This window comes from Aspergillus saccharolyticus (genome assembly GCF_003184585.1).
Source record: "Aspergillus saccharolyticus JOP 1030-1 unplaced genomic scaffold BP01scaffold_4, whole genome shotgun sequence".
NCBI classification, from domain to species: Eukaryota; Fungi; Ascomycota; class Eurotiomycetes; order Eurotiales; family Aspergillaceae; genus Aspergillus; species Aspergillus saccharolyticus.
In genome coordinates, this window is record NW_020290614.1 from 993,276 (window position 1) to 1,017,694 (window position 24,419).

The 24,419-nt window shown below is 55.8% G+C and overlaps 11 protein-coding genes across 11 annotated transcripts; 7 read left to right on the forward strand and 4 right to left on the reverse strand.

The window, feature by feature from the left end:
* Window positions 1–626: 626 nt before the first annotated feature.
* BP01DRAFT_389235 (MFS general substrate transporter) lies at window positions 627–2,217 on the forward strand (the record flags this gene model as incomplete). Its single annotated transcript, XM_025577901.1, has 3 exons — window positions 627–788; window positions 851–1,222; window positions 1,288–2,217. The coding sequence occupies 3 exons, from the start codon at window positions 627–629 to the stop codon at window positions 2,209–2,211; spliced, it is 1,458 nt and encodes a 485-aa protein (XP_025434629.1). The 3' UTR covers window positions 2,212–2,217.
* Window positions 2,218–2,351: 134 nt separating this feature from the next.
* BP01DRAFT_353785 (uncharacterized protein) lies at window positions 2,352–3,110 on the reverse strand. Its single transcript, XM_025574273.1, has one exon. It carries the CDS (start codon window positions 2,809–2,811, stop codon window positions 2,521–2,523), a length of 291 nt encoding a protein of 96 aa, XP_025434630.1. The 5' UTR covers window positions 2,812–3,110; the 3' UTR covers window positions 2,352–2,520.
* An 81-nt stretch (window positions 3,111–3,191) lies between these two features.
* BP01DRAFT_353786 (MFS general substrate transporter) lies at window positions 3,192–5,106 on the reverse strand. Its single transcript, XM_025574274.1, has 3 exons — window positions 4,330–5,106; window positions 3,867–4,269; window positions 3,192–3,811 (listed from the first exon to the last, which is right to left on the reverse strand). The coding sequence occupies exons 1-3, from the start codon at window positions 5,013–5,015 to the stop codon at window positions 3,380–3,382; spliced, it is 1,521 nt and encodes a 506-aa protein (XP_025434631.1). The 5' UTR covers window positions 5,016–5,106; the 3' UTR covers window positions 3,192–3,379.
* Window positions 5,107–5,509: 403 nt separating this feature from the next.
* Window positions 5,510–7,466, reverse strand: BP01DRAFT_334246 (MFS general substrate transporter; the record flags this gene model as incomplete). The annotated part of the gene is made up of 3 exons (XM_025573156.1): window positions 5,510–6,665; window positions 6,730–7,059; window positions 7,315–7,466. The coding sequence occupies 3 exons, from the start codon at window positions 7,464–7,466 to the stop codon at window positions 5,756–5,758; spliced, it is 1,392 nt and encodes a 463-aa protein (XP_025434632.1). The 3' UTR covers window positions 5,510–5,755.
* Window positions 7,467–10,002: 2,536 nt separating this feature from the next.
* On the forward strand, window positions 10,003–11,473 carry BP01DRAFT_371574 (alpha/beta fold hydrolase; the record flags this gene model as incomplete). Its single annotated transcript, XM_025576674.1, has 4 exons — window positions 10,003–10,018; window positions 10,262–10,496; window positions 10,558–10,760; window positions 10,821–11,473. 4 exons carry the CDS (start codon window positions 10,003–10,005, stop codon window positions 11,471–11,473), a joined length of 1,107 nt encoding a protein of 368 aa, XP_025434633.1.
* Window positions 11,474–11,711: 238 nt separating this feature from the next.
* BP01DRAFT_363116 (FMN-linked oxidoreductase) lies at window positions 11,712–14,034 on the forward strand (the record flags this gene model as incomplete). The annotated part of the gene is made up of 4 exons (XM_025576254.1): window positions 11,712–12,958; window positions 13,478–13,754; window positions 13,803–13,940; window positions 13,999–14,034. 4 exons carry the CDS (start codon window positions 11,712–11,714, stop codon window positions 14,032–14,034), a joined length of 1,698 nt encoding a protein of 565 aa, XP_025434634.1.
* A 563-nt stretch (window positions 14,035–14,597) lies between these two features.
* Window positions 14,598–15,622, forward strand: BP01DRAFT_353794 (type 1 glutamine amidotransferase domain-containing protein). Its single transcript, XM_025574275.1, has 3 exons — window positions 14,598–14,809; window positions 14,878–15,115; window positions 15,170–15,622. Exons 1-3 carry the CDS (start codon window positions 14,732–14,734, stop codon window positions 15,559–15,561), a joined length of 708 nt encoding a protein of 235 aa, XP_025434635.1. The 5' UTR covers window positions 14,598–14,731; the 3' UTR covers window positions 15,562–15,622.
* On the forward strand, window positions 15,583–17,646 carry BP01DRAFT_413733 (putative solid-state culture specific protein). The gene has a single exon (XM_025579016.1). It carries the CDS (start codon window positions 16,070–16,072, stop codon window positions 17,465–17,467), a length of 1,398 nt encoding a protein of 465 aa, XP_025434636.1. The 5' UTR covers window positions 15,583–16,069; the 3' UTR covers window positions 17,468–17,646.
* Window positions 17,515–18,313, reverse strand: BP01DRAFT_406193 (CIA30 family protein; the record flags this gene model as incomplete). The annotated part of the gene is made up of 2 exons (XM_025578761.1): window positions 17,515–17,797; window positions 17,853–18,313. Coding segments are annotated over 2 exons (696 nt in total), but the record flags the coding sequence as incomplete, so codon positions are not given.
* A 936-nt stretch (window positions 18,314–19,249) lies between these two features.
* BP01DRAFT_389245 (uncharacterized protein) lies at window positions 19,250–19,682 on the forward strand. Its single transcript, XM_025577902.1, has 2 exons — window positions 19,250–19,357; window positions 19,430–19,682. Exons 1-2 carry the CDS (start codon window positions 19,308–19,310, stop codon window positions 19,611–19,613), a joined length of 234 nt encoding a protein of 77 aa, XP_025434638.1. The 5' UTR covers window positions 19,250–19,307; the 3' UTR covers window positions 19,614–19,682.
* Window positions 19,683–21,331: 1,649 nt separating this feature from the next.
* Window positions 21,332–24,312, forward strand: BP01DRAFT_288961 (OPT superfamily oligopeptide transporter; the record flags this gene model as incomplete). Its single annotated transcript, XM_025571559.1, has 13 exons — window positions 21,332–21,518; window positions 21,582–21,638; window positions 21,696–21,772; window positions 21,826–21,984; window positions 22,044–22,174; window positions 22,223–22,505; window positions 22,552–22,727; window positions 22,778–23,384; window positions 23,439–23,511; window positions 23,564–23,745; window positions 23,804–23,921; window positions 23,979–24,065; window positions 24,119–24,312. The coding sequence occupies 13 exons, from the start codon at window positions 21,332–21,334 to the stop codon at window positions 24,310–24,312; spliced, it is 2,331 nt and encodes a 776-aa protein (XP_025434639.1).
* Between the last annotated feature and the right edge of the window lie 107 nt (window positions 24,313–24,419).

Genomic DNA, 24,419 nt, shown 5'->3' on the forward strand with positions numbered 1-24,419 from the left:
TGATGGCGACCCTTTCTTGATATAACCCTAAGTCACCGCGAAGTGGGTCCCTATCAGAAATCCTTGTCGTCGCTTACGGGGATATTTCCGCTTCATGGGCCACCCATTCCAACCATTTTTACAGATACGTGCATCCCATCTTTGCTGTTGATATGAAATGACATAAGATATGAGCCCTGACCAGCCGCAACTACAATTCGCCACTTGATTGAGAGTTACCCATTGAGAATGAAGCAATCCTCCATTTGTTACGTGGCTGCTACAAGCGTACAAGGAAAGATGGAGACACAATCTAAGCTTTTCTGATCCACCAAAAGGGTTTCCAGCAGTCATACGATCACGCAAATCCACCGCGGACCGCGGAAAAGCGCAGTCTCTGGCTGGCGACTGCACCGAACAGCGGATCTTACCCGAGTCAGTCCCCAGAGACGGCCAATTAGAGGGTCGGGAATTATCAGCCCGGTATCGGCACCGGAAGTTTATCTGATCGGCATCCACCGTCTTTGGAGTCTGATTAGGGCTGGCCGGGACAGTGCGGGCCCCGCTGTGAAGATTTTCCTTTTATAACGGTGCTTGCTCGTACTGGACAGGTAGACACGAATCATAGTTGGGGTTCCGAAATAAGCATGCTTGCTGAGTCTGACCCTGCCACGACACCCGGGGCTGAGGCCGCCGTCTTCCCGGTCAAAGAAGGCGAGACGGTGGTGGCAGACCGTGAGCTGGAGAGCGGCCCACACCAGCCGTATCGACCCACCAAATGGCAGAGCAACTTGACTATCATCAGCTGTGTATGTTTGTTCTCTCTATTGGTTGCTTGACCCTTTCTCTTCCTTCTGATTCATTCTCCCAGTACATTGCCAATTTCAGCGACGGGTTCCAGAACCAACTGGCCAACCCCACCAATGTCATTTTCGCCGACCTGCTGGGCAAGTCCGGCTATCCCGCCGAGATGAAGACGCGCATCAGCAACTCCCTGATCATCGGGGCCATCCTGGGCGTGCTGGTGCTGGGATACGTCTCGGACATGATCTCGCGCCGCGCCGGACTGCTTTTTACCTCTGGCCTGGTGACTGTGAGCACCCTGATGGCCACCGTCGCGCTGGACGTGCACCCCTCCACCAACATGCTCTGGTACTTTGTCATTGTGCGGGGGATTTGTGGCTTTGGCGTTGGCGGCGAATATCCCCCCAGTGCCGCCGCGGGGCTCGAAGAATCCGATGACGTGCGTTTCCCATCTTTGGACCCCTTAAAGAATAAGGTACACACCCTTCTAACCCTCTCTCGCAGTTCAATCGCCGCTACCGCGGCCCCGTCTTCGTCAGCTTCACCACCCTCATGGCCACGCTCGCCGCTCCCATTCTCATGATCATCTATTTGATCTGCCTGAAAGCCAGCAACGACAACCTCCGCATCACCTTTCACGCGATCTACGCCCTGGCCACCCTCCTGCCGGCCACCATCATGGTCCTGCGCTACTTCATGACCGACTCCACCCTCTACCATAACAGCAACTTCAAGCACCAGCGCAAGCCCCTCCGCTTCTACTGGTTGCTGGCGCGCCGCTACTGGCGCCGGCTGTTCCTCACCTCCCTCGCGTTTTTCCTGTACGATTTCATCAACTTCCCCAACAGCATCATGTCCAGCAGCATCATCGCCTCGCTGGTCAAGGACGGGAACCTCCAGACCACCGCGCAGTGGCAGGTCATCCTCGCCGTCCTCCCGGTGCCGGGGGTGGTGGTGGGCGCATACCTCACCCAGGCGATCGGGCGCCGGTGGACGGGGATCGCGGGGTTCGCGGGCTACGTCGTGCTCGGGTTTGTCATCGGCGGGTGCTACACCCGGCTGTCGGAGCACATCGCGGCCTTCGTCGTGCTGTACGGGTTGCTGCAGGCGTTCGGGCATATGGGCCCCGGGGCGACGATCGGGCTGATCAGCAGCGAGTCGTTTCCCACGGCGATGCGGGGGATGGGGTACAGTGTGAGCACCGCGTTTGGGCGCACGGGGGCGGCGGTGGGGACGCAGTCCTTTACTCCCCTGCAGGAGGCGGCGGGGGATAGTGCAACCTTCTATCTGTTGGGGGCCATCGCGGTGTTGGGGGCGCTGGTGTACTGGTTTTTGCCGGAGAGTGGGGAGTTGGATCTCGAAAGGGAGGATCGGGAGTTGGAGCGGTGGTTGGGGATGCATGGGTTTGCGATGGAGAAGAAACAGTGATCAGACAGAGGGTTAAGCTTCGGAGTAGTGTGAGTGAGAGCGATGAGTCTGTCCATCCTTTACTGACTGAATGACCATCAGGGGGGTGGAAGGCTAGTGAGTAGATGAGTATATGATGTTACGAGATGCGAACTGATGACGACCAACACAATGAATTACATTAAGCTGTCCATAAGCACACACAACTAGACTCAAACAATAGAGATCCAAAAAGGCATTACATCCAAACCCATCATCATGACCATTACCTTGCACATATCCATATCACATTCAACCGCCACCATCCTCTTTCCCTTATTCTCGATCCACTCACCACCTCCCGCCACCCCTTCCGCCCCCCCTTGTAGGGCGGCCTCCTCCATGGCGTCTCCCGCCACCGCCAAACCCGCCCGGACCACCAGGCGGCCCCCCGAACCCGCCTCCGCCGTGATGGTGGTGGTGATGTTGGTGGTAGTGACGACCGCCGCCGCCCATTTGCATCCCCCCGCCGAATCCCCCGACGGGTCGGGGTGGGGGGCCGCCCATGCCGCCCATGCCGCCCATCATGGTGTTGCCGCGGTGCCGGCGGCGGTGGCCCATTAGGGACATGCAGAGTCCCATTTTGTTGGTCGTGGTTGTGATTGATGGAGGAATAAATAGTTTGTGGGTTGTAAGTTGAGTTAGAGGTAGAGGTGGTGGATTGATCGTGTTTGCGTAGGCAGCAGAGGAGGAGGAAGAGGGAGTGGTAGATCGGTTCGTCAATTCAGCTGGTATGAGGCCCGATCGCGAGAATAAAAGAGTTTTATTCTACAAAGAATAGAATATGAATTCATTCTTATAGCCAACAAATGCCAAAAAAAGTATTACGGGCCGGTTCCTGGGCGTATGAAGTCGTTGCGTCATCAGGCGGGCGCAGCGAGGCGTTATTCGGGGTAACTCAGTTTTAACTCAGTTATAGACGGAGGAATTTGTGACAAATGGAGTGACATCACCTCCCCGCCTGGTAAGGCTGGCTGCAGTGGCTGGATTGGGGGTTTATTCCGCATAACATAACCTTATCTTCTCTCCTCCTCCTCCTCCCCTCCCCTCGGTGCTTTCTCCACAATCTTTCATTATCCAGATTGATACACCAGGGAAGTCGAGAGTCGACAGTACATGATGACGACAATGACTCTTATGAAGCACGCAGCTAATAAAGATACCTAAAGTCCAACACTCCATCTCCCGTCTGCACCCGCCGTCTGTCCTCCAGCTTTCCCTCCACAATCGCCGCCTTGACGCGGTTCTCCCGCCGCAGGTACAGCCCATGCAGCGTCACCACCCCCTGCGCCACCACCAACGCCCCCAGCGAGAACCCGTTGCCCAGCACATACGGCGACGACCGGTACACCTGGCCCGCCACAATGCCCGCGCAGTTGCCCACCGTCTGCTGCAGCCCGATCGCCAACGCCCGCCGGTACTGCGGCGCGACGTTGACGTTCAGCCACGCCACGTTCAGCCCCACCCCGGTGTACACCGCCACTCCGCAGAGGAAAGTCGCAAAGTACTTGACCGCATCAGAAGAGACGGCCAGCAGAAGGATGTAGCCGATGATGCCGAAGATATTGGTTCCGACAATAAACTAATTGCTTCCGTTAGAAAACTTGAACCATTAGGGAGGTTGCGGGAGGGCATACAGCTGCAAACTTCGAATACCGATCCGCGCAATACGCCACCACAACCGAGACCGCGGCGGCCCACAGGTACACCGGCACGGTCAGCACATTGCTCATCAGCGAGTTGTACCCCAGACTCTCCAGGATGGTCGGCAGGAAGGTGCTGAACCCGTACAGGAGGATGTCCTGGCAGAACTGCGTGACCGCACTGAAGATCAGCTTCGGGTCGCGCAGCGCCAGCCGCATCTCCTCCCAGCTGAACCGGTCGCTGCCCATGTATTTCTGCCGCTGCGCCTGGCGCACGCGCATCATCTCCCGTTCTTCCGCCGTGAGGAAGTAGGCGGTCGTCGGGTCGTTGGGGAGGCCGAACCAGATGAGGAGCGCGCAGACGAGGCTGAAGAGTCCTTCGATGATGTAGACCCATCTGGCGGTCGATGAGTACACGGAATCAAATGAATGAGGGGGGGAGGGTCAGGGGCTATACCTCCAGCCGGCTTTCCCCGCGACTCCGTCCATCTGCAGCAGGGCGTAAGCCAGCAGCCCCCCAACAGCGCCTGAAATGGCCGCACAGCTCATCAGGTAGGAGACCCGCTTGGCCTGCTCTTCCCGCCGGTATACCATCGTGAGGTACAGATTCAGGCAGGGGAAAAGCCCGGCTTCGCAGCCGCCAAGGATCAGCCGCGTGGCGTAGAGGGCGGCAACGTTGCGGATGAAGCCGGTGAAAACGGTGGTGATGGACCAGATGATGCACAGGCCAGTGAGGATGTTGCGGGGCGTCAGCGTCTTCATCGCCACCGCCCACGGAGATTCAAGCAGGACATAGGTCGCGTAGAAGATGGACACGGCGATGGAGAACTCGTTGGTCGAGGCGCCAATGTCCTCGGGCATCCCGGCCACCTTGACATTGCCTGGCCCCGTCAGCGCTGGGAATTCTCTTGCGGTCGGAGGCGTCCTACCTATGTTACTTCGGTCGAGGAAACAGGACAGATAGGTAAGCATGATGATGGGCACGAAGGCCAAGTCCAGCTTCAGGAGGAGCTTCTTCTCCTTGGCGGGGTCGAGCACCAGCTCGTCGATATCGCCCACGCTGGTCTCCTCGGGAGTCTGTGGGGAATGTTTCTGGACCGTGGGTTTACGGTCCAGGGGAATTGCTTCGTGCTGGGCAGACATGGCAATTATCGACGCAGGGGCAGTGTGGGCATCGGTCCTCTGTCCCTCTGACCCCGGCTCCGGGGCAGGATGACATTAAGAACCGTGGAATCCCCATCGGGTGTGGCTATGATCCGAGGGAGATCATTTGGTGATAAGGATGCCATTGTCTCCAACCGACTATCTCCAACCCCGAACTGCCACTGCACGCCAATCACCGGCAATTGACACCAGGATTCCTCCCGGGTTGCCACTGCATCGGCCCGATCGTCTGATAAGCGGTGGAGCAGCGAGGATGCGATTGGTGTACGGCCGCGTCACGATGGGGTTTGATGCGGGGATCGCCCAATGCTTATCTTCGCCATCCCGCATATCGGAGCCCACATCCCGATAGTACGTACACATTGGATCTGGGGTTGGCTAACTGATTCATGATTATACAGGGTATACAGTATGTATAACCATCATGGAGAGGTTGAGAGGGGGGGGGGAGGTGGGAGTCGATGGAAGGTAAGCGGACGGTGGGTCGATGTGGTGCAATATTGTAGAGGAGATTTTGCTTCAGCTTACTAGAATTTAGGGACATTATTGTACAACATGATATGCCAACAACCAACGGTGCTTCCACCCCACAATATACCTTTTGAACACATCCCTGAGGAATGAGATGACCCCCTTCCACCGTGACATTTTACAACTGATACCCAAGATCTTCCGACAGCATACATATATAAAGTCACTATTATATATCTTCCAGGCAATCACTTCTCCCGCTCCTCACCCGTCGTCCCCAACTCCTCCTCCACTTCCAGACTAAACCGCGCGAACTGACTGCGCGCGCGAATCCGCTCCCCATAGCACAAAAACACCACCGGCACCACACAGAACCCCGTCGCCAGCGCCGCCAGCACCGAGACCGCCACATTCGCCCCCAACCCATCGAACATCTGGCGCGTGAACAGCGGAAACACCCCGGACGCCAGCGCCCGCAGGAACTGCACCGCCGCCGTCCCGCTTGCCGCGTAGCTCAAGTAACTATCCGACAGGTACCCGTACAGCACGGTGTCGAACTCGTTGAGTGCGAACCCGATCAGCACCAGCGCGAGGGAGGGCACGATCCAGGGGAGCTGCGCGACCTGCGGCGGGATCGTCCAGGCGAACCACCACAGCGCGACGGCAAAGACGGGGGCGCCGATGACCAGCCCGTACAGCTTGTCTTCGGGCTTGACGGGCTGACCCGCCGCTTTGCGTGCGTCGAAGATGCGGTGATCCAGGAAACGGGTGAAGGTACTGAAGACGACGCCGACCCCGATGGCGACGAACGCCAAACAGGACTGCGCGGCGGTGTAGCCCATCGACTCGTAGATGGGTTGGAGGGCTTCGGTGAAGACGTAGACGAGGGAAAAGGAAAAGGCGATCATGATGGCGACGACGAAGATGAGCAACTCCCCGAAAAACAGCTGCAGCGGCCGGAAGAGGGAGACCCGCAGGAAGGTCTGGAAGTCGGGTGTGTGGTCGGGGTTCAGCGGTTGTAGGGTTTCGTTGCCAGTCTCGTGTCGGATGCGCGCGACTTCACGCGCAAGGAGAAGCGAGGGCCGAGACTCGCGGATCAGAAGGAATAGCCCGGTCAGTACGGCGAAGATGATGGCGGAGATGTGAAACACCCAGCGCCTGGAGGGAGTGACCCCGACGGTGAGTGAGTGCCTGGTTAGAAGACAGGATGGGTGAAGCCTACCAGTCGAGGTGGGCAGAGATATAAGTGCTCATGATGGGCCCCAGCAACAAGCCAAAATTTGACGCAATCGTCCAAATGAATATCACCCAAATCCGAGCCCGCGAATCAAACATCTCCTCGATGCTCCCGCCACCGACAGTATAGGGAATCGCCGACAGACATCCGGCTATGATTCGCGCAGGGATCACGGCTCCCAGGGAATGCGTCGCTCCGAGGACGACGCAGCAGACCACACTCCCTGCCGAACTCAGAATATAGAGATTTTTGCGGCCGAATGACTCCGACCAGGGGGGAAAGACAATCGCCCCGAAGATCTGACCCACCAGAAACCTATCCTGTCAGTATCATCATCCCCCGCGCGGGAGCATTGGGGAGCAAGGCATACAGTGTCACGAAGATCAACGTGGCCAGCGTATACCCGAGGTGGTATTCGTCTTGCGCTTTCTGCGCCGCCAAGGACTACACCAATTAGCATCAGAATTCGGCCGCCGCGGGTGGTGGGTGGAAATACTCCGGCCGTGCTGGTTGCGGTCCTAGGGACGGTGTTAGCAAGAGCAACCACGTACGGAGCAGCAACCACCATACGTGAAGGTATCCAACAGGAAAATGACGCTACTGTCAAAGACTTTCCGGCTCGTCGGCCAGTTACGCGGTTGCCTCTTGTTCTCCTTGCCCCAGCGGACGTACTGGCCGTCGGCTGTGAGCTCCAGCTGATTCTTGAGCAAGTACTCGTCCATCGCGACCGACTCGTGAATCATCGCCGCCGCCTTCCCGTTCATGGTGTCGGATCAATGCAGCAGTCAATAACGAATGGGGTCAGGGAGACATATAGACCTGAGCCGGGGCAATGGTCCCGGGCCATGCCTGGTGGAGGCTACAGCAGCGACCGCATTTCTCGCAGCCATCCCAGCCATCCTAGGCAGATCGGCGCAGCTGCCAGGTCGTTCCCCCCCCTTGTTGGTGATGCTAAACGTCATGATCGCGTGTATCTTCCGCGGCGCTGGAGATGTGATAGGTCACGTTTGTCAAACTTCAGAGGGAGGTAGTCCTCCTGAGGTTGACAAGCCAGGTGATCATCGAGATTACGGGAGAAGTCGGGACTCTAGTTCTACCAAGCCTGTTCTACCAAGCTTGTCTGTGACTTGGGGGATGAGTGAGCAAGGGATGAGGGACGGGCGTCGGATATGCAGGGCCATCGTCGATGCAACCTTCTCTGACAGATCTTCTGGAGGGTTCGCTCGTCAAAGTCACTCTGGGGCATACTCCGTCAGTGCAAAGCTGACGATGCATTCTCCACTGGTAACTACAGAGCTTGATCGCGCGAGTGACTGATGGAACCAGCACCAATCCGCCGCCGCTGAGATGATGCACCCGCGGAGAGGTGGAAGAACATTCCACGCGGACGATGCCTGGGGCTTCCTTTCCTGTTTGGCTCCCTTCGATGCAAGGGGCGGAACGAGGATGACGAATGATGATGCGTCTGCTCGGAGAATTTTGTATTGCCCGATCAAGCCACTTTCTCTGGCCTCATCTTGCGATGGGGGGATGCATGACGTGCGGATTGTTTGGTCTTTTGCCACGGTGATTGACAGTACGCACGACCACCTGTGGGTTTCGCCTTGTGTGCATCACTATTACCGGACCATTGTCTCGGTGCAAGGCTGACGTTCTATCCACTGACCGGTCACCTGAAGCCTTCGGACTTTGTGTTTGGGTATCCTGCGATGGTGAATTGATGTTGACCAGAAGGCCGACGAGAGTCTCCGATGATGATGATGCTATTGCCCGGACCAAATATTATCCCTGGGGGAAGGCAAGCCAATTCTATCATTAAGAGACTGTACGAGGCTCACTCCGGGTCCCGCCCATTTGACAACACAATCCATCTCTAAGCCCCAGTAACTCACCCGATCCGGAGATACCAAGCCATCCGTCTATCGTCACTATACACAACCTGAGTATATTATCTCTGGAGTCTTGATCTGTGCGCCCCACTACCTATCAGCTCCAACTTCGTATAGGCCCAGACCCTCCTGTAAAACAACGTCGATCAGCAATCAGATCAGATAAGATGGTGCAGTGCGGATGTCAACTCATCCGGAGCAATTCGTTGATGTCAAAAGTGCGACGATTCAGATCGGAGTCCTAGGACTGACAACACGCTGCTTCACGATATCCTGAGCGACGTTAGGTGATAACTCCAGATCAGTAACAAAGATTATCCCGAACACAGCTAGGGGCCCTTCTTCTAGGGCTACGATGTGGGGGGCAAACATCCGGAAGCCACCCACTTGCCTCTCGTACATATGTTCGTGCCCCCGTTGTCCCTGTGCTTGACTCTAATCCACGGTGTGCTCGTGGCGTCGTACCCAGTATACCGTGACCTGGTTTGCAGAGATTCTTACCTATTGAGAGAGGCGTAAGGGGGGAGCAGAGAGAAGCTAATAAGTGGGCAGAGCTTGTTCTCCACCGATGGGATCGGGGTTGTGCTTCTAAGAAAAAAAAAACCCTTGTTCGGACATTGCAGCATTTCTACAAGTATATCGCGGTGAAATCAGCAGAGACTCAACCCCAACCGCAAGGAATTTACCAGGAGCATATATGTATATACCATCCACCACTCGTCTGAATTTCCATTCTAAGTTTGATTGCTTATATCCGTTAAAGACCTCCCAACAGGCTTCCTCCAGAAAGGTGCTATCATCATGGTATATAGAGCTTAGTCTTAACTTATCGTTGTATACCGGCTGTACTGTATGTAGTCTAAAGTAATCCCCAAGCAAGACGGTCCAAGAATCTCAAGAAGATCACGCTATGCTAGATAGATATTGCTACATGAGTACTAGATAGAATCTCCTTCTATTTAGCATCGAACATACTATATACATTTGCGTGCTCGGAGATGGTGCCACCACCAACACCGCCCCGAGGCACATCGGTAGGGGTCTCTAGGCAATTCTAGTTTTTTACTGTTTACCGTTAGGGCTGGAGGTCTTTCCCGAGTGCAGCGTCTGGAGGCTGCTTTCTTGGTAAGGAAATCAGACTAGGTAGTAAGATTCTATCTGACAAGAAGCTAGATTTAGATTTTGGAGTCATATACTATAAATAGTAGGAGAGGATCCTAGCTACTAGTATCTAATATACATCTTGATAATACTATTAATTTCTAGTCTAGTAAAGTACAAACTCACCATAATAGCTGTCTTAAGAGAGGACAGAGTGTGAAGACCGGCATATCGCCGAAAATGAGACTTAGTGCAGGAAGAGGCTACCATGACTAATACGAGGAGTGTTGACGCCTGGACCCAATAGGCAAATGAGGCGCAGGATATCATGCGTGGGATCCTCCAGGCTTCAGCCCAAACTCCTGCCAGCCAATCGACCCGAGACCTTCCTCGTATATTTATGTCTATATTTGTCTCACTTGTCTTACGGCTCAGGCTGCGCTCGGCCTCGCATGATCTCCCCCGTTCTTCGCATTCAGCGAAGCCTCTTGCAGCCATCGTCTGAACCACCATGGCAACCGACCGAGACTTGTCCGAGTTCACTGCGCAGAAACGCTTCCACCAGCGATTCGTTCTACCCGCAACGGAAGATCATGGCCCGATTGCGGTCACATATGCAGATGTTGGGCCGCGTCAGAATGAAGATGGATCCCCAGTGCCGGTCATTCTGGCCGTGCCTGGGATGGCGGGCAGCCGACTGTGGCTATACCACCAAGATCACTTGGCGAATGTGATTGGAGTTCGATTACTCTCAATTGATCGGTAAGTGGCGTGCTCGGTATCATTGCCATCCTACCATGGGTTGGGTCGCTGAGAATGACAGTCCTGGGATAGGCGGATCCACGCCCGTACCTGTCGAAAAGCGAGTCTCTATCTGGCTGGAAACGGTCACAGCACTACTGGACCACTTGTCGGTCCCGCATGTGGTGCCTATATCACACAGTGCAGGTACGATCTACCTGCTGAATCTACTTGCATGCAGGAGGGACCTGCTATGGCCACGGAAACCAATCGCAATGCTGCTTGGTTAGTATTCCCCTGGACATTTGACGAAATGGCATGACCCAGGTCGCTAACAGACCACAGCCCCATGGGTTGAACCCAAGCATTCCGATGTATTGTCCATGCAGATGGCTCGGATGCTCCCCACAGGGATGTTGAATCAATGGAACAAGCTCATTCAATTCTCCTTGACCAAGATAGCACCGACCTTTGGTGCCAGTGCCGGGATCCTAGCGAATTTGTCTTCCAGCTTGCCCAGCATGGGAAAAGGTCCGATTTCTGAAGGAACGGACCCGTGCCTTGCCACCTACGGAATGTCGGCAGAAGCTGTGGAGACCCTAGAGAAGATCACTCTGGAGTATATGTTCAAAGAGAACTCCACAGGGATCAATGATGAGGCGATAGTCTGCCTGAAGAAAGGCACGTCAGGACTGTGGGGCGCTTGTGAGGATCTCCCGGCATATGTCCGGCATATGGTGCAGGCCGGGCGAGACCGTACGCAACAGCATCCACAGGAGGAACCTCTACGGCTCAAAGGTGTTTTCGCAGAGAAAGATGGTATGATCGGATATAAGGGACAGCAGTACTTCGAGCAGTGCTTCACGCGTGACAATTTGGGAGGGGTGGTTTCTTTTGAATCGGTCGTCATACCGGGAACCGAGCACGATTCAGTCTGGTCAACGCGGACTGGAGTATTGGAGAAACTCCTGTGGGAGATTAAAAAAATGGCGCAATGACAAACCCATGCGATCATGAATGAGCCTTTTCGTGCGTGTCTTTCAGCCGTGCTCCGCGACGTAATCAATAATGGATCCGTGCTGACTGCATTTGTCAGCAGCACCGCCAACCTTTTGCGACCCCAATTTCTGTAAAGCTTGTTTACTACAGAGATATAAGAGCCATGGCATGGCCCCGGATAGCCATGGCATTCAATTCACTTACCAAATTGAATCATTTTTGCCTGACACGTCCACCATGAGTCCCTCTACTGTTGTGGTCAAAGCCGACCAGCTTCCCTACTTCACCCCCGCTAACAACGCCGGTGCTGCCATTCAACCCCACGATGCCGCCACACCGACCCTCTTCCGCCCGCTGACCATCCGCGATGTGACCCTTAAGAACCGCATTGTAGTTTCGCCCATGTGCATGTACTCCGCCGAGCCCGATCTTTCCTCCCCTCTTGCTGGCGCCTTGACCGATTATCACATTGCCCACCTGGGCCATTTCGCCATCAAAGGCGCGGGTCTGGTCTTCGTGGAAGCGAGCGCCGTCCAACCCAACGGTCGCATTTCTCCCAATGATGTTGGTTTGTGGGACACCGCCCCGGACTCGGAGCAAGTCAAGGCGCTCGAGCGAGTCGTGCGCTTCTGCCATGCTCAAGGGGCCAAGGTGGCTGTGCAGTTGGCCCACGCCGGACGCAAGGCCAGCGTGACGGCCCCGTGGCTGGCTGTCAAGGCCGGAAAGCCGAGCTTGAAGGCAGACGAGGACGCATTCGGGTGGCCTTCCAACGTGGTCGGACCATCCGGGGGAAAGGAGCATGTGTGGGACGGCACCGGCGAGGGACACTGGACGCCGCGGGCGCTGAGCATTGAGGAGATCGAGGAGGTGGTAAGAGCGTTCGCCAAGAGTGCGGAGGCGGCTGTCCGCGCTGGAGTGGATGTGCTCGAGATTCACGCGGCGCATGGATATCTCCTGCACCAGTTCTTGAGCCCCGTGACCAACAAGCGTACCGACAAATATGGTGGAAGCTTCGAGAACCGCACCCGATTCCTGCGAGAGGTCGCAACAGCGATCCGCGAGGTGATCCCGAGCGGAACTCCCTTGTTCTTGCGAGTCAGCGCGATCGAGTGGTTGGAGGGGAAGGCGGTGGCGGCCGAGTGTGGCTCGTGGGATCTCGACAGTACCATTCGCTTGGTTGCCGATATGCCAGACCTCGGAGTCGATCTCGTGGACGTCAGCTCTGCTGGTAATCACAAAGACCAAGCGATTGATTTCGCCCACCGGAACTACCAGGTGGACCTGGCAGGCCATGTGCGGAAGGCGATTCGAGACGCTGGAGCATCGACCCTTGTGGGCAGCGTTGGCTACATCACGGATGCGGAACAAGCCAAGGATATTGTGGAGGGGGCCGATGAGGCTCGCGCGGCAGAGGCCACTCTGTCTGGATCCTTTCCCCGATCGGATGTGGTGTTTTTGGCACGTCAGTTCTTGCGTGAGCCGGAGTGGGTGATGAACGCGGCCAAGACGCTGGGAGTGGCCGTTGAGAAGCCCGTTCAATTCGGACGGGCCATCTAGGGGGTGGAGTCGCAGTTATGAGGAATGATTTTGATGCTGTAGATAGACTTCGCATGTTATGAAGAGAGATTGCGTTCATACTTCAAGGTGTCTTTGTAGCTGAGCTGAGCTGAACTGTGCAGAGTTGCGGGATGCAGCAGAATCGGACGGAAAGCGCCGAGCTCCTCGCGCTTGACCGCATCGGAATGACGAGCTGCACAACTCCTCATCGATGGTGTTTGCTCCCTGATTGTTATTAATCACCGCCGACCCCGCACCTTCTCCTCGTCTTTCTTTTCCCCCCACCTCTTTTTCTTCATTGCGTTTCCCTGAATCGAAAATCAATCCGTCCCATCACCATGACTCTCAAACCCGGAGACTCTTTCCCCGCTGACGTTGTGTTCCAGTATGTATGTCCTGATTCAAAGAAACTACGAGTACTGTACTGAATACCAGTTCAATTGAAGGTACATCCCCTGGACGGAGGAAAGCGGGGAGATCACCGCCTGCGGTATTCCCATCAACTACAACGCGTCGAAAGAATGGGCCGATAAGAAAGTCGTGCTCTTCGCCGTTCCTGGTGCTTTCACCCCCACCTGCTCCATCAACCATGTTCCGGGATACATTCAGAACCTTCCACGCCTCAAGGAGAAGGGCGTGGAGGTGGTCGCAGTCATTGCCTCCAATGACCCCTTCGTGATGAGTGCCTGGGGCAAGGCCAACAACGTCAAGGGCGATGATATTGTAGGTACTCTAGTTATATGTATTACTGTTTCCATCTAATCCAACCAGCTGTTCCTCTCTGATCCCGACGCCAAATTCGCCAATTCCATCGGCTGGGCCAACGGTGGCCGCACCGGCCGATTCGCGATCATCATTGACCACGGAAAGGTGACCTATGCGCAGATTGAGACGGAGAAGGGAGTCAAGGTCTGTTCCCAGTTTTGCTTGACCGTTTGGTTCTGGTCCGGTACTAACTTCGGTATAGGTGTCCGGCGCGGATGCTGTGTTGGCGCATTTGTGATGTTAGAGAAACTGATAGCTACGTATCGCAATCTATAGAGTATGGCCTGGTGTCTGGATTCTTTTTTGCCCCCAAGATGAAATTCGATAGTGTCAGACTAGCGCGAGAAGCTAAACCGAGCAATCCTCGTCCGCCATTCGGAGCTGATCATGTGAGGAGATCTCGAAGCTTCTCCCGTAGGAAGTATACAATCAGATCTACCCAGTAGGCTCAGGTAAATCAGTAATGATGAGCTCCAAATGATTTATCCTTCAGTCAAGCTATAATCCTTCCAGAGCTTGTGGGTCAACCCGGGGGGATGTAAGCAGCTTGCAGGAACCCCAATTGAATTCCATCCGTTCGGAATAACTGGCATTTGTCACCCAATCACGAGAGGGAAGCATTTCTGGAACCTCAGGGAAGGCAGTGAGTGGTAAGATTCACACCGTGAACTCCAGGTTGAGAGGAAAAGAAGAGGGAATCCACCCGGGCCATAATCGAACCGAGAGCTCCAGCTGCAACTAATTGATTTTCAGGAAAGTCTCCTGTGCCCCGCCCGTTTCCCGCTTGCTACGGCTGAATAATCATCCTTCCTGCCTCTTGATGTCATCCATTTTTCAGGATGCAACATCATCTATATAAACCTCCAGCAACTCAGTAGTGTGACTATCGAGTACATCCACCCATCACCAAGTCTCAACTGATCAGATCATTCATCATGGCCCCCAAAGTCCTCGTTGTCCTCACGTCCCAGGACCATTTCCCTGCCAACAACCACCCCACGGGTTGGTATCTGGTGAGTCCGCCATCCCCGAGTGACTGTGTACGATAAATAGTCCATCTCCGCGACTAACGCAATGATAGCCCGAGTTCGCTCACCCTTGGGAAGTGCTGCACGACAAGGCCGAGCTGGTCATCGCTTCCCCTAAGGGTGGCAAGGCTCCTCTGGACCCCAGCTCCGTGAAGATGTTCGAGAGCGACCCCGTCTCGACCCAGTTCCTGAAAGAACAGGAGGCTCTCTGGACCAACACCGTCAAGCTGTCCGACGTGGCCTCCAAGGTTGCGGAGTTTGATGCCATTTTCTACGTCGGTGGCCACGGCCGTGAGTCACCTATCCTCCATCCAGATGGTTTGACTGCATACTGATCAAGTCCAGCGATGTACGACCTCCACAGCGACACGACCTCCCTGGCTCTGATCCAGGAGTTCGCCGCTGCGAAGAAGCCGGTCGCGGCCGTCTGCCACGGCCCGGCTGTTCTGGTCAAGGCGACCACCCCCTCCGGCGAGCCTCTGCTTGCCGGTGCCTCCGTCACGGGTTTCTCCAACACCGAGGAGGACCAAGTTGGCCTCAGCCCCATCATGCCCTTCATGCTGGAGGACGAGCTGAACCGCGTCTCCGGCGGCAAGTACGTCAAGGCCGACGAGCCCTGGGGCGAGAAGGTGGTTGTGTCGCAGGTCGCTGGTCTGGGTGGTGTGGTCATCACCGGCCAGAACCCGGCCAGTGCGACTGGCGTAGGCAAGGCCATCCTCAGTGCTCTTGGATTGTAATGATGTATATGATACCTAGCATGAAATACTGATAGTCTAATGAACAGTGATTGCAAATCTGTGGTGGCTACTTGATCAGACTCGCTGTACTCATCAATTCCTGTAGTGGCTGGGCACATGGCTCGACAGCGATCCAGGCTCGACGACTGGGACGAGTTGGATTTCTCAACAACAGTGTTCCTGCGTATCTCTTCCAATTCCCTCAAGTCGTACCGGGGAAGTCTTTTCTAAGTCCGACTCGAATGTCTGAGATTCATGATGGATGATATCGGGGGTGGCTCTGTCAACCGAGCGAGACTCGGACATCTCTGCCGCCGGAATCGCACATCGGTCTAGTCTTCCTCCATGACGCCGGTTTACGTCTACAGAGTTGGCTGCCGTGACAGTATCTCGACTCCGTACATGCCTACCCTCCTCCCCTTAGATCACCCTCGATGCCTGGCATTGACTCCAAATCTTAGAGTATCTGCATCTACATCCTAGACAATCATCCGAGGCAGCCCACGACATGTCGATACTCCTAGACACGACTCTCGACGAGCTCTACGCCCTGGACAGCGACGGGCCCCATGGGATCATAACGGCCTACCCTCACCCCAGCCAGTCCGAGCGCCAGACGCCGCACCCCTTTTCCTCCTCGCACTTCCTGTACGGCATCACCTTCCCCAACACCACTGCCCCGAACGCCATGCAGAACATGCTGGAGCGCGGCATCGCCCAGCGGTACTCCTTCATCGCGGGGCCCGCACCGGTGGTTCTCTTCGACTCGCTGCCTTCAACCACCACCGCCGCAGCGCAGCAAACCCTCCAATCCGCCGCCATCGGCGAGATCCAGACCCTCCACGCCCAACTGCACCCTTCCCAACGCCCCCAACTCCAGTTCCCTGCGTATGCTGAGAATATCCACCTGCCCCGCGGCACCCGCATCGCCATCATCGTCCCCCAGGACGAACTCGCCCATCTCCCGCATATCATTCCGGCGGAAACCCACTACCAGCTGCTCAGCAAACGCTGGCTCGCTTTGTCGCCGCTGCCGACCCTCCCCTCCACCATCATCGACCCTCGCCTGAATCTCCCCGCCGCAGCCACATCCCCCGACCACCCGGCGGTGGAGCAAGAAATCCAGCAGATGCTCCACCCCCTCCACACGCACCCTCTCCCCTTCGTTCTCAAGGTCTCCATCGCCGCCTCCGGCCGCGGCACCTTCATCATCCGCACCGCCACCGACCGACAACAAGCCTACACCCAGCTGCACACCATCCTCCAGACCTCCCTGCCGCACCTCACCCCGGACAACGCCCACCTCTACCCGCTCACCCTCCTCCTCCAGCCCTACGTGGCGGGCCCGGCCCACGGGGTCAGCTTCTTCCTTACCCAGACGGGCCGCGCGATCTTCCTCGCCGCGTCGCGCCAGCAGTTCAACGCGCAGGGCCAGTGGGCGGGCGGATGGGTGTCGTATCCGGCGCAACCCGCCTTACAGCAGCAGTACGAGAGGACGATTGCGCAGTTGGCGGGGGTGTTGCATGCGGAGGGATATTATGGGCCTGTGGGGGTGGATGTGATGGGGCAGGAGGAAGACGGGGGGCAGGTGATTGTGGATGTGAATCCGCGGGTGACGGGGTCGTATCATTTGGGGTTGCTGCGGGGGCATTTTGTGCGTCGGGGGTGGGAGGAGGCGGCGGTGTTGTCGCCGTTGTATGTTCGGGGGGATCGGAAGGGGTTTGAGGAGAGGTTTGCGACTGCAGTCAAGGAGGGGCAGTTGATTGTTACGGCGTGGGTACAAAGCGAGGACAAGAAGGCTGGGGGTTGGAGTTATGCGGCGGTTACGGTGGGCGGGGAGGATGCGGAGCGATTGCGGGAGTTGGTGGGGGAGGTGGAAAGGTATGTTGCTGGTGGTGATGATTGATATGATTTCCCCAGTTGGTATGGATCATGCGTTAAGAGTTAAGTAAGCGCAGTAGTTTGCAAATAGAACAAGGAGGGGGATACTCCTCCTATATACTACACTCCACAGCAGAACATCGCCCGCAGTCGATCCCACGGCCGTGGACTCGCCATCCACTGCGCCTCGCCCACTCCCCATTTCTCATTGTCCTCTCCCTCGGTCCTCGCAGACACGCTTCCATCAGCATCATCATCATCCCTATACCTCATCCTCATCTCCTCCTTCCGACTCCCCCACCCCCTGATCGACTCAACCACCATCTCAAACGCCCCCGCCTGCTCCCCAAAGAAACTACAAACCCATCAGCCCAACCCCCCCCCAACCACCCAGAGAGAAAGCCACTCACCTCCGAACCATAATCCCCACCCGCCGCACCCGCTCCAAATCCAGCGGCGCAACCTTCTCCCTCTCGACCTCCCGCCCGCGATACGTTGGCCGGAACTCCTCCCAGGCGAACCGCAACCGCGCCCCCGCCTCGGGGACGGTGAAATCCACCTCCCAGCTCACAGAGCTCTGCTCGCGTCCATCCGGCCGAGTTGGCGGGATCTCGTCCTTCAACGTCAAGGTGTAGCGCTTCTGGTCGGCGCGGGGCACGTGGACCTCCAGCCCCGCGAAGGCCGAGAGATCCCATTCGCGGGTGGTGGTGGTGGTGCGCTGCGAGGCGAAACCCGCGCCGCCCAGGGTGGTGATGTCGAGGGTGCCGTGGAAGCGGGCGGTGTTGTACGGCGTGGGGGTGAGGTAGGAGTGCGAGGCTCCGCCGCGGACGCGATCGTCGGAGGCGGTCCAGTCGGAGGGGGTCCAGGGTCTGTCGTTTGCATTATTGGTAGGTGGTTAGTAGGGTTTGGTGGTTGCGAAAGGAGAGAAAGGGGTTTAACGGACTTGGAGCCTCCGAAGAGGTAGGTTGATGTGGTGATTGACATGATGGGTTGGTGTAGTTTCGAGGGGAGGAGGGAAGGGGAATTTTGATGGTGGTGGTTTTTGGTGGTGGTTGTTTTCATAAAACAGCCGCGGCGATCGGATCGGCGGGTCGGAGGCGGCGATGACGTTGATTTGGCGGAGCTTCGATCTGGCCTGGTCTAGACTTACCGAAGCTGTCTTTCAACTTCTTTGGTTCTGCTGTTCTCGCAATGTTCACTGCTAGGATTGGTGCAGATCGCAAGATCTTGGCTGTGGAAGCTTGATATGGGTTACTGGGAATTTTATGGATAGCTACTGATGTAGTACAGAACTAATTGTCCAGTCCGGGATCCATGGTGGAGACAATGGCAAAGACCCTCAATCACAGCCATCTGGTGATGATCGAGCTTTGCTGTGAGAGTGAGAGTGAGGAACAAGGGACATCTATCAGTAGTGGTCAAAACCTCGAATGCAGGGTTCAACTGCCAGCCTGACAGTGCTGGATCGTGCGGGATCATTTGAAACCCTCCCGATCGGCTTTTCGGATATATCTCCCTAGTGATCGCAACCACAGTCCACTGCTCGCCACCCGCATCACTCCTGTGGAAGTACAGTACTGTAACTAGTAGCCAATGCAATGCCACAAGACAAGATTCCATGCACGTCTTCCTGACGCACCAACTCCCATCCACGGTAGCCCGACTGCAGACAGTGAATGCCATCCGGCGGAACCAATGCCTCCGACGGAGATGCATGTAGACTTTTGACGTCATGTGTAGGTAGTCTCAATCCAGCCTATATCAGTATCGACTCGCCGCTGGTTGCCAGTGGGTGTCAATCAGTGAACTACACTGGAACACAATCAATCACAACTCTTCCATCATCTACTCCATCCATCGTCATCATGGTTGCACACACTGGAGGTCTCACCAACGGCCACCCGGGCTCAGTGCGGTAAGAAATGCTATAACCACTGGTGCAGCTGCATGCAGGAAGATCCAGACTGACTCTGCAATTCATGTCTAGCTCCCGCAATATCGCCCTCCTCAGCATCTTCGGCGTGATTGCGGGCGCCGCCCTCGTCTTCCGCGCCCAGTCGCCCAGCAAGAATGAGAAGATCTACTCGCAGAAAGAAGCCCAGACTATGGTTGGAGGACAAACGGGCGAGAACAGGGTAGGCCGGGCCCCGAGTCATCAGCCGAAGAACTAAACAAGGGGATGACGAGGGGTTTGTTTAATTTGTATATAAAATCATGCCATTGCTGCTTTCTTTTCATTCAATGTCATTATGAGCTGAATTTGGAATTGACTCAAATATTGACTACCTATGTAATGCACATCAACGCGCTCCAATATAAACCTAACCCCCTTGATAGACCTCCCCAAACGACATCATCTCGGTTAGTTCCGAGCCCCTCTCCGGGGCAATTGAAGATGAACCACAATACTAAACTCGAGAATATTCGGCCATCAGGCTAACTAGTGATCGACATTCCATTCACGTTTATCCTTGTCTTCTACCCCTACAGGGGTGGTTTAAAAGTGTAGGTGGGTCATGCAATGACTCCTGGCTGTGACTATTGCTTCCATGCAAAGTGACTGCTGCTTACGTGATGAGGATGTGGTCAATAATTAGAAATGCGGTTGGTGCATTTGATCTATGAATTTGAACCGCCAAAGCATCTCAGGATAGGCAGGTGGCACATGACTCGAACACCATCAATAAATACATGATGGCTGCAGATCAACCGAGGCAGGATTTCCGCCGATATCGGAAACCCATTCCGAAGGAGGCATCAGCAGTCCAGAATTTCCTTCGTACTCCCTACTCCCTACTACTAAACATGGCGGCAAAAGTCATTTGAAAAAGGCTGATGATTGTTATGCTTATTCTGGCCCGAGCCCCCCGAGCTGACTCGCTGATTGGCTTTCCTCGCCGGCCCGGGAGAAGCTTGGATTTAGCGTGGATTTGGCTTGTTTTGGAGTCACGATAGCACGCCATTTGGAGACATGCACAACCATCACCAACCGGGGCTGGATGTGAAAAGGCAGCTCGATTCTCTTCACCCTCTTCACGCAAGAGATGACCCTAATGACGTTAAACATCCAGGAAGCAGGAAGCATGGCTTCAACTGCTTCAGTGCTTCTTGCCCCATGACTCTCTGACATGCGTGAACAATCGACAATCCTCTGGTCTGCTGGTCTCTGTCTCTAACGCCCCTCCCCCCTCCCTCGAGCGGGGTATGGGCCACAAGCTTATCTGTTGCCACGACCACTTCTTGGCAGGCGAACAGCCTTGGGTCTATAGGTGTGGACGCCTGCCTCCTCCTCCTTGTCCATGCTGGGGCAATCTAGACGGCTGGTGGCCGCACGGTGGTCTGATGGATAGCTACTGTACTAGCTGAATGGATGGCGTGCGACGCTCGTGGTTTGTCGTGATACCATGTATAGTCCAGCGTTGCCCATTTGGTGCCCTTGGTGATATTGCCTCCCGGAGCCAATCATGATGAGGACGATATCAACACCCCCTTCTCTATCTCGACTCTCGGCTGGTACGCTCGATAAGCCGGCTGGTTTACAGCCTGCCTCAATCGAAGCACTTCCACGACAGCAGCCTTCCGAATGCGAATTTCTGCATCGAAACAGAAGAGGACGGATGGCATGCGTTGCATCATGCATGTTCAGCAGGAAACCCCCCGGGCTGCAGGAGGGAATCTCGAGGGCGGATGGTGTGCTTTTGATGGCGTTGTTGCCATAGCGGGTGGGTCTATCGCAAGCATATCTCGGAATCGCTGCATGATAGACGAGCCTTGCACCCCGCGGTGGCAATCAGGTCCAGCCCGTCTTCTACTATAAATCACTGACGGTCGGCTCGGTCGCACAAGAATCGCCCTCGATTCACCGTTGTGACGCATCCACCTTCTCACCATGGCTTCCGGTGCTATCGTCGGCGGCAAGCCCAAGGATGAGATCGAGACCCATCTGGCAGGGGTAGACGCGGATGGGAGTAGTCTGGAACGCAATCAGGAGAAGGAGGAGGTGAACACGGCCGAGATCAAAGAAGTCACAGCCGTCGAGGCCTTTCAATGGAACGTGGATGGCGACCAATCGCCTTGTAGGTGACCAAGCGTGACCAACGGCTGCACTGGACTGAACTGACTGGTGAAATGTCGCGCAGTCCCCGAAGTGGCGGCGTGTGTCCCCAACACCGACGATCCTAGCATCCCGTGCAACAGTCAGTATTAGAAGCAGAGCTCAGGCAATTCAGGAACAGGGACTGACCCTCCGGTAGCGGTGCGCGCCTGGGTGTTAACCACCGTCTTTGTGATGGTCTTTGCAGCTGTCAACCAGTTCTTCAGTCTGCGTTACGTGCGTCGAGCTCTCTCTCCTCCTGTGCCAAGGGCGACTACTAACCAGAATAGCCCTCGCTCACTCTGCAATATGTCGTCGCCCAATTGTTGGTGTTTCCTGTCGGTAGAGCATGGGAGAAGTTGCCCAGGTGGAGAGTGCCCCTGGGTCGACTCTCCTTCGACCTCAACCCGGGGAAGTTCAGCATCAAGGAGCATGCTTTGATCACGATTGTGAGCCACTGATGGACCTTCGGATGGCATGAGACCGGTGTTGTATCTAACAGCAGCAGTGTGTCAACATCAGCGCTAGCACGGCGTATGCGTCCAGCTCCCTCGTGGCCATCACGATGCCCCAGTACTGGAATCAGGACTTTGGCGCCGGATTTGCCTTCATCTACCTGTTGACCTCGCAGATGTTGGGGTAAGAGATCCTTCCATCGCTGTTGCCAGCTTGTGTCTGACCAACCAGTTTTGGTCTCGCGGGATTGACACGTCGCTGGCTCGTCTATCCGGCTGCCCTCATCTGGCCATCCTCGCTTTCGTCGACGGTGCTGTTCCGAGCCCTCCATGAACCGGAAAGTCGCGCCACAGTCCACGGCTGGACCATGAGTCGCTATCGCTTCTTTGCGTATTTCACCGTGATCGGCTTTGTGATCTACTGGTTCCCCGACTACCTCTGGACCAGTCTGAGCACCTTCGCCTTTGTCACCTGGATTGCCCCTAAGAACCAGAAGGTGAACACCATTTTTGGGGTACGTTGCTCGGTCTTGTGTTGTTGGATGTCACTGATATGCCCAGATGAATTCCGGACTGGGCTTGCTTCCGCTCAGTCTCGACTGGACTCAGATCAACTACGCCGGCTATCCTCTGATGACGCCGTTTTATATCACTTGCAATGCCTTTGCGGTCGTGGTGTTTTTTTATCTCTTCCTTTCGCCCATTCTGTACTACACCAATGTCTGGAATAGCGCTTAGTGAGTTCTCCCCCTGCTTGTTATCCCTCAGCGCCCTAACCTTCTCGCAGCCTGCCCTTGCTCTCCTCCTCCACCTTCGACAACACGGGATCGTCCTATAATGTGTCTCGGGTTGTCGATGAGAACCTCGACTTCGTGGTCAGCAAGTACGAAGCGTACTCACCCATGTACATCTCAATGTCCTATTCGCTCACCTACGGGCTCTCGTTTGCCGCCGTGACTGCGGTGGTCGTGCACACCTATCTGTACCATGGCTCCGAGATCTGGGCCAAGTTCAAGAACTCGCGCCACGGTGGCGAGGATATCCATCGCCGCCTGATGCATGCGTATCAAGAGGTGCCCAATTGGTGGTATGGGGTGTTGTTTATTGTGACCGCCGGCCTGGGCATCTTCACTGTAAGATACTGGGAGACTGGTCTCCCCGTGTGGGGCTTCATCGTCGTGTGCTGCGGCATGTGCGTCTTCTTGATCGTGCCCGAGGGGATCCTGGAAGGAACCACCAACCAGCGCGTCTTCCTCAACATCATCACCGAGCTGATTGCGGGGTACGCCTGGCCTGGGAAGCCGATCGCGAACATGATGGTCAAGTGTTACGGATATAATTCGGTCAAGCATGGGATGGACTTTGCGCAGGACCTGAAGTTGGGACAGTATATGGTGAGTCGGGCAGCATGCTTGTTTGATGCACTGCTCAGAACTGATTTAAGCCAGAAAATCCCGCCGCGGGTGCTCTTCTTCGCCCAGATCTACTCCAGCATCCTGGCCACCATGACCCAGACCGGCGGTAAGTGTCCTCCTCCCCCTCCCCGCCGGACCCGTGGACTCACATGCGCCAGTCTTCCGATGGATGATGGGCCACATCGATGGACTGTGTGATACGGACAACACGCAGAAGTTCACCTGTGCCTCAGCCAAGGTCATGTACAACGCCTCACTGATCTGGGGGACGATTGGCCCGCAACGGATGTTCCAAGCCGGACAGGTGTACAACTCCCTGGTGTACTTCTTCCTCATCGGGGTGCGTTCTTTCCCTCCTTAATCTCCCGGGGTATACGCGACTGACGGTTGTTTGCTAGCCGGTCGTGACTGTGGCCGTCTGGCTCCTCTACCGCCGCTACCCGCACAGCTGGGTCAAGTACATCAACGTGCCCATCTTCTTCAACGGCGCCGGAAATATCCCGCCGGCCAACACCAGTATGTGTCTTCCCCCCTTGGGTCGTCTCGACCGACACAGTAGACTGACGTCCGTAGCGCAATACTCTCTGTGGTTCATCTTCGGATACCTGTTCAACCACCTCATCCGCCAGCGGGCCTTCCTGTGGTGGAAGAAGTACAACTGTAGGTGGAGCTTCTCCCTTGGGGAGTGAATGGGGCTAATCCGTCGGCGGTAGATCTCCTGCAGGCGGCACTCGACACGGGCACGGCCCTGGCGACGGTTATCATCTTCTTCGCGCTGACGTACAACAAGATCACGCTGAACTGGTGGGGAAACACGGTGGGATCCGACACCGATGATACCAATTCAGTGCCGTGGTTGACGGTCCCGACGGGGGGGCACTTCGGCAAGGGCCCGGGTGAGTTTTAGGGCAGTCCCGGGGGTGTGGATTGTATGTATGTATGTATTGCTGAGCAGTCGCGGAAATCATGATCGTGATTGTCGGTGATTGATCTGTCATGGACGATGTCAACCCA

Excerpts from the sequence above, each read along its gene's own strand:
- BP01DRAFT_353785 (XM_025574273.1), bottom strand. The coding sequence starts at position 2,811 with ATGGGACTCTGCATGTCCCTAATGGGCCACCGCCGCCGGCACCGCGGC.
- BP01DRAFT_353786 (XM_025574274.1), bottom strand. The coding sequence starts at position 5,015 with ATGTCTGCCCAGCACGAAGCAATTCCCCTGGACCGTAAACCCACGGTC. Across the intron at positions 4,270-4,329 it reads GCGGGGAAAGCCGGCTGGAG|ATGGGTCTACATCATCGAAG; the intron begins GTATAGCCCCTG and ends ATCGACCGCCAG. Across the intron at positions 3,812-3,866 it reads GGTATTCGAAGTTTGCAGCT|TTTATTGTCGGAACCAATAT; the intron begins GTATGCCCTCCC and ends GGAAGCAATTAG.
- BP01DRAFT_353794 (XM_025574275.1), top strand. The coding sequence starts at position 14,732 with ATGGCCCCCAAAGTCCTCGTTGTCCTCACGTCCCAGGACCATTTCCCT. Across the intron at positions 14,810-14,877 it reads ACCCCACGGGTTGGTATCTG|CCCGAGTTCGCTCACCCTTG; the intron begins GTGAGTCCGCCA and ends ACGCAATGATAG. Across the intron at positions 15,116-15,169 it reads CTACGTCGGTGGCCACGGCC|CGATGTACGACCTCCACAGC; the intron begins GTGAGTCACCTA and ends GATCAAGTCCAG.
- BP01DRAFT_413733 (XM_025579016.1), top strand. The coding sequence starts at position 16,070 with ATGTCGATACTCCTAGACACGACTCTCGACGAGCTCTACGCCCTGGAC.
- BP01DRAFT_389245 (XM_025577902.1), top strand. The coding sequence starts at position 19,308 with ATGGTTGCACACACTGGAGGTCTCACCAACGGCCACCCGGGCTCAGTG. Across the intron at positions 19,358-19,429 it reads GGCCACCCGGGCTCAGTGCG|CTCCCGCAATATCGCCCTCC; the intron begins GTAAGAAATGCT and ends ATTCATGTCTAG.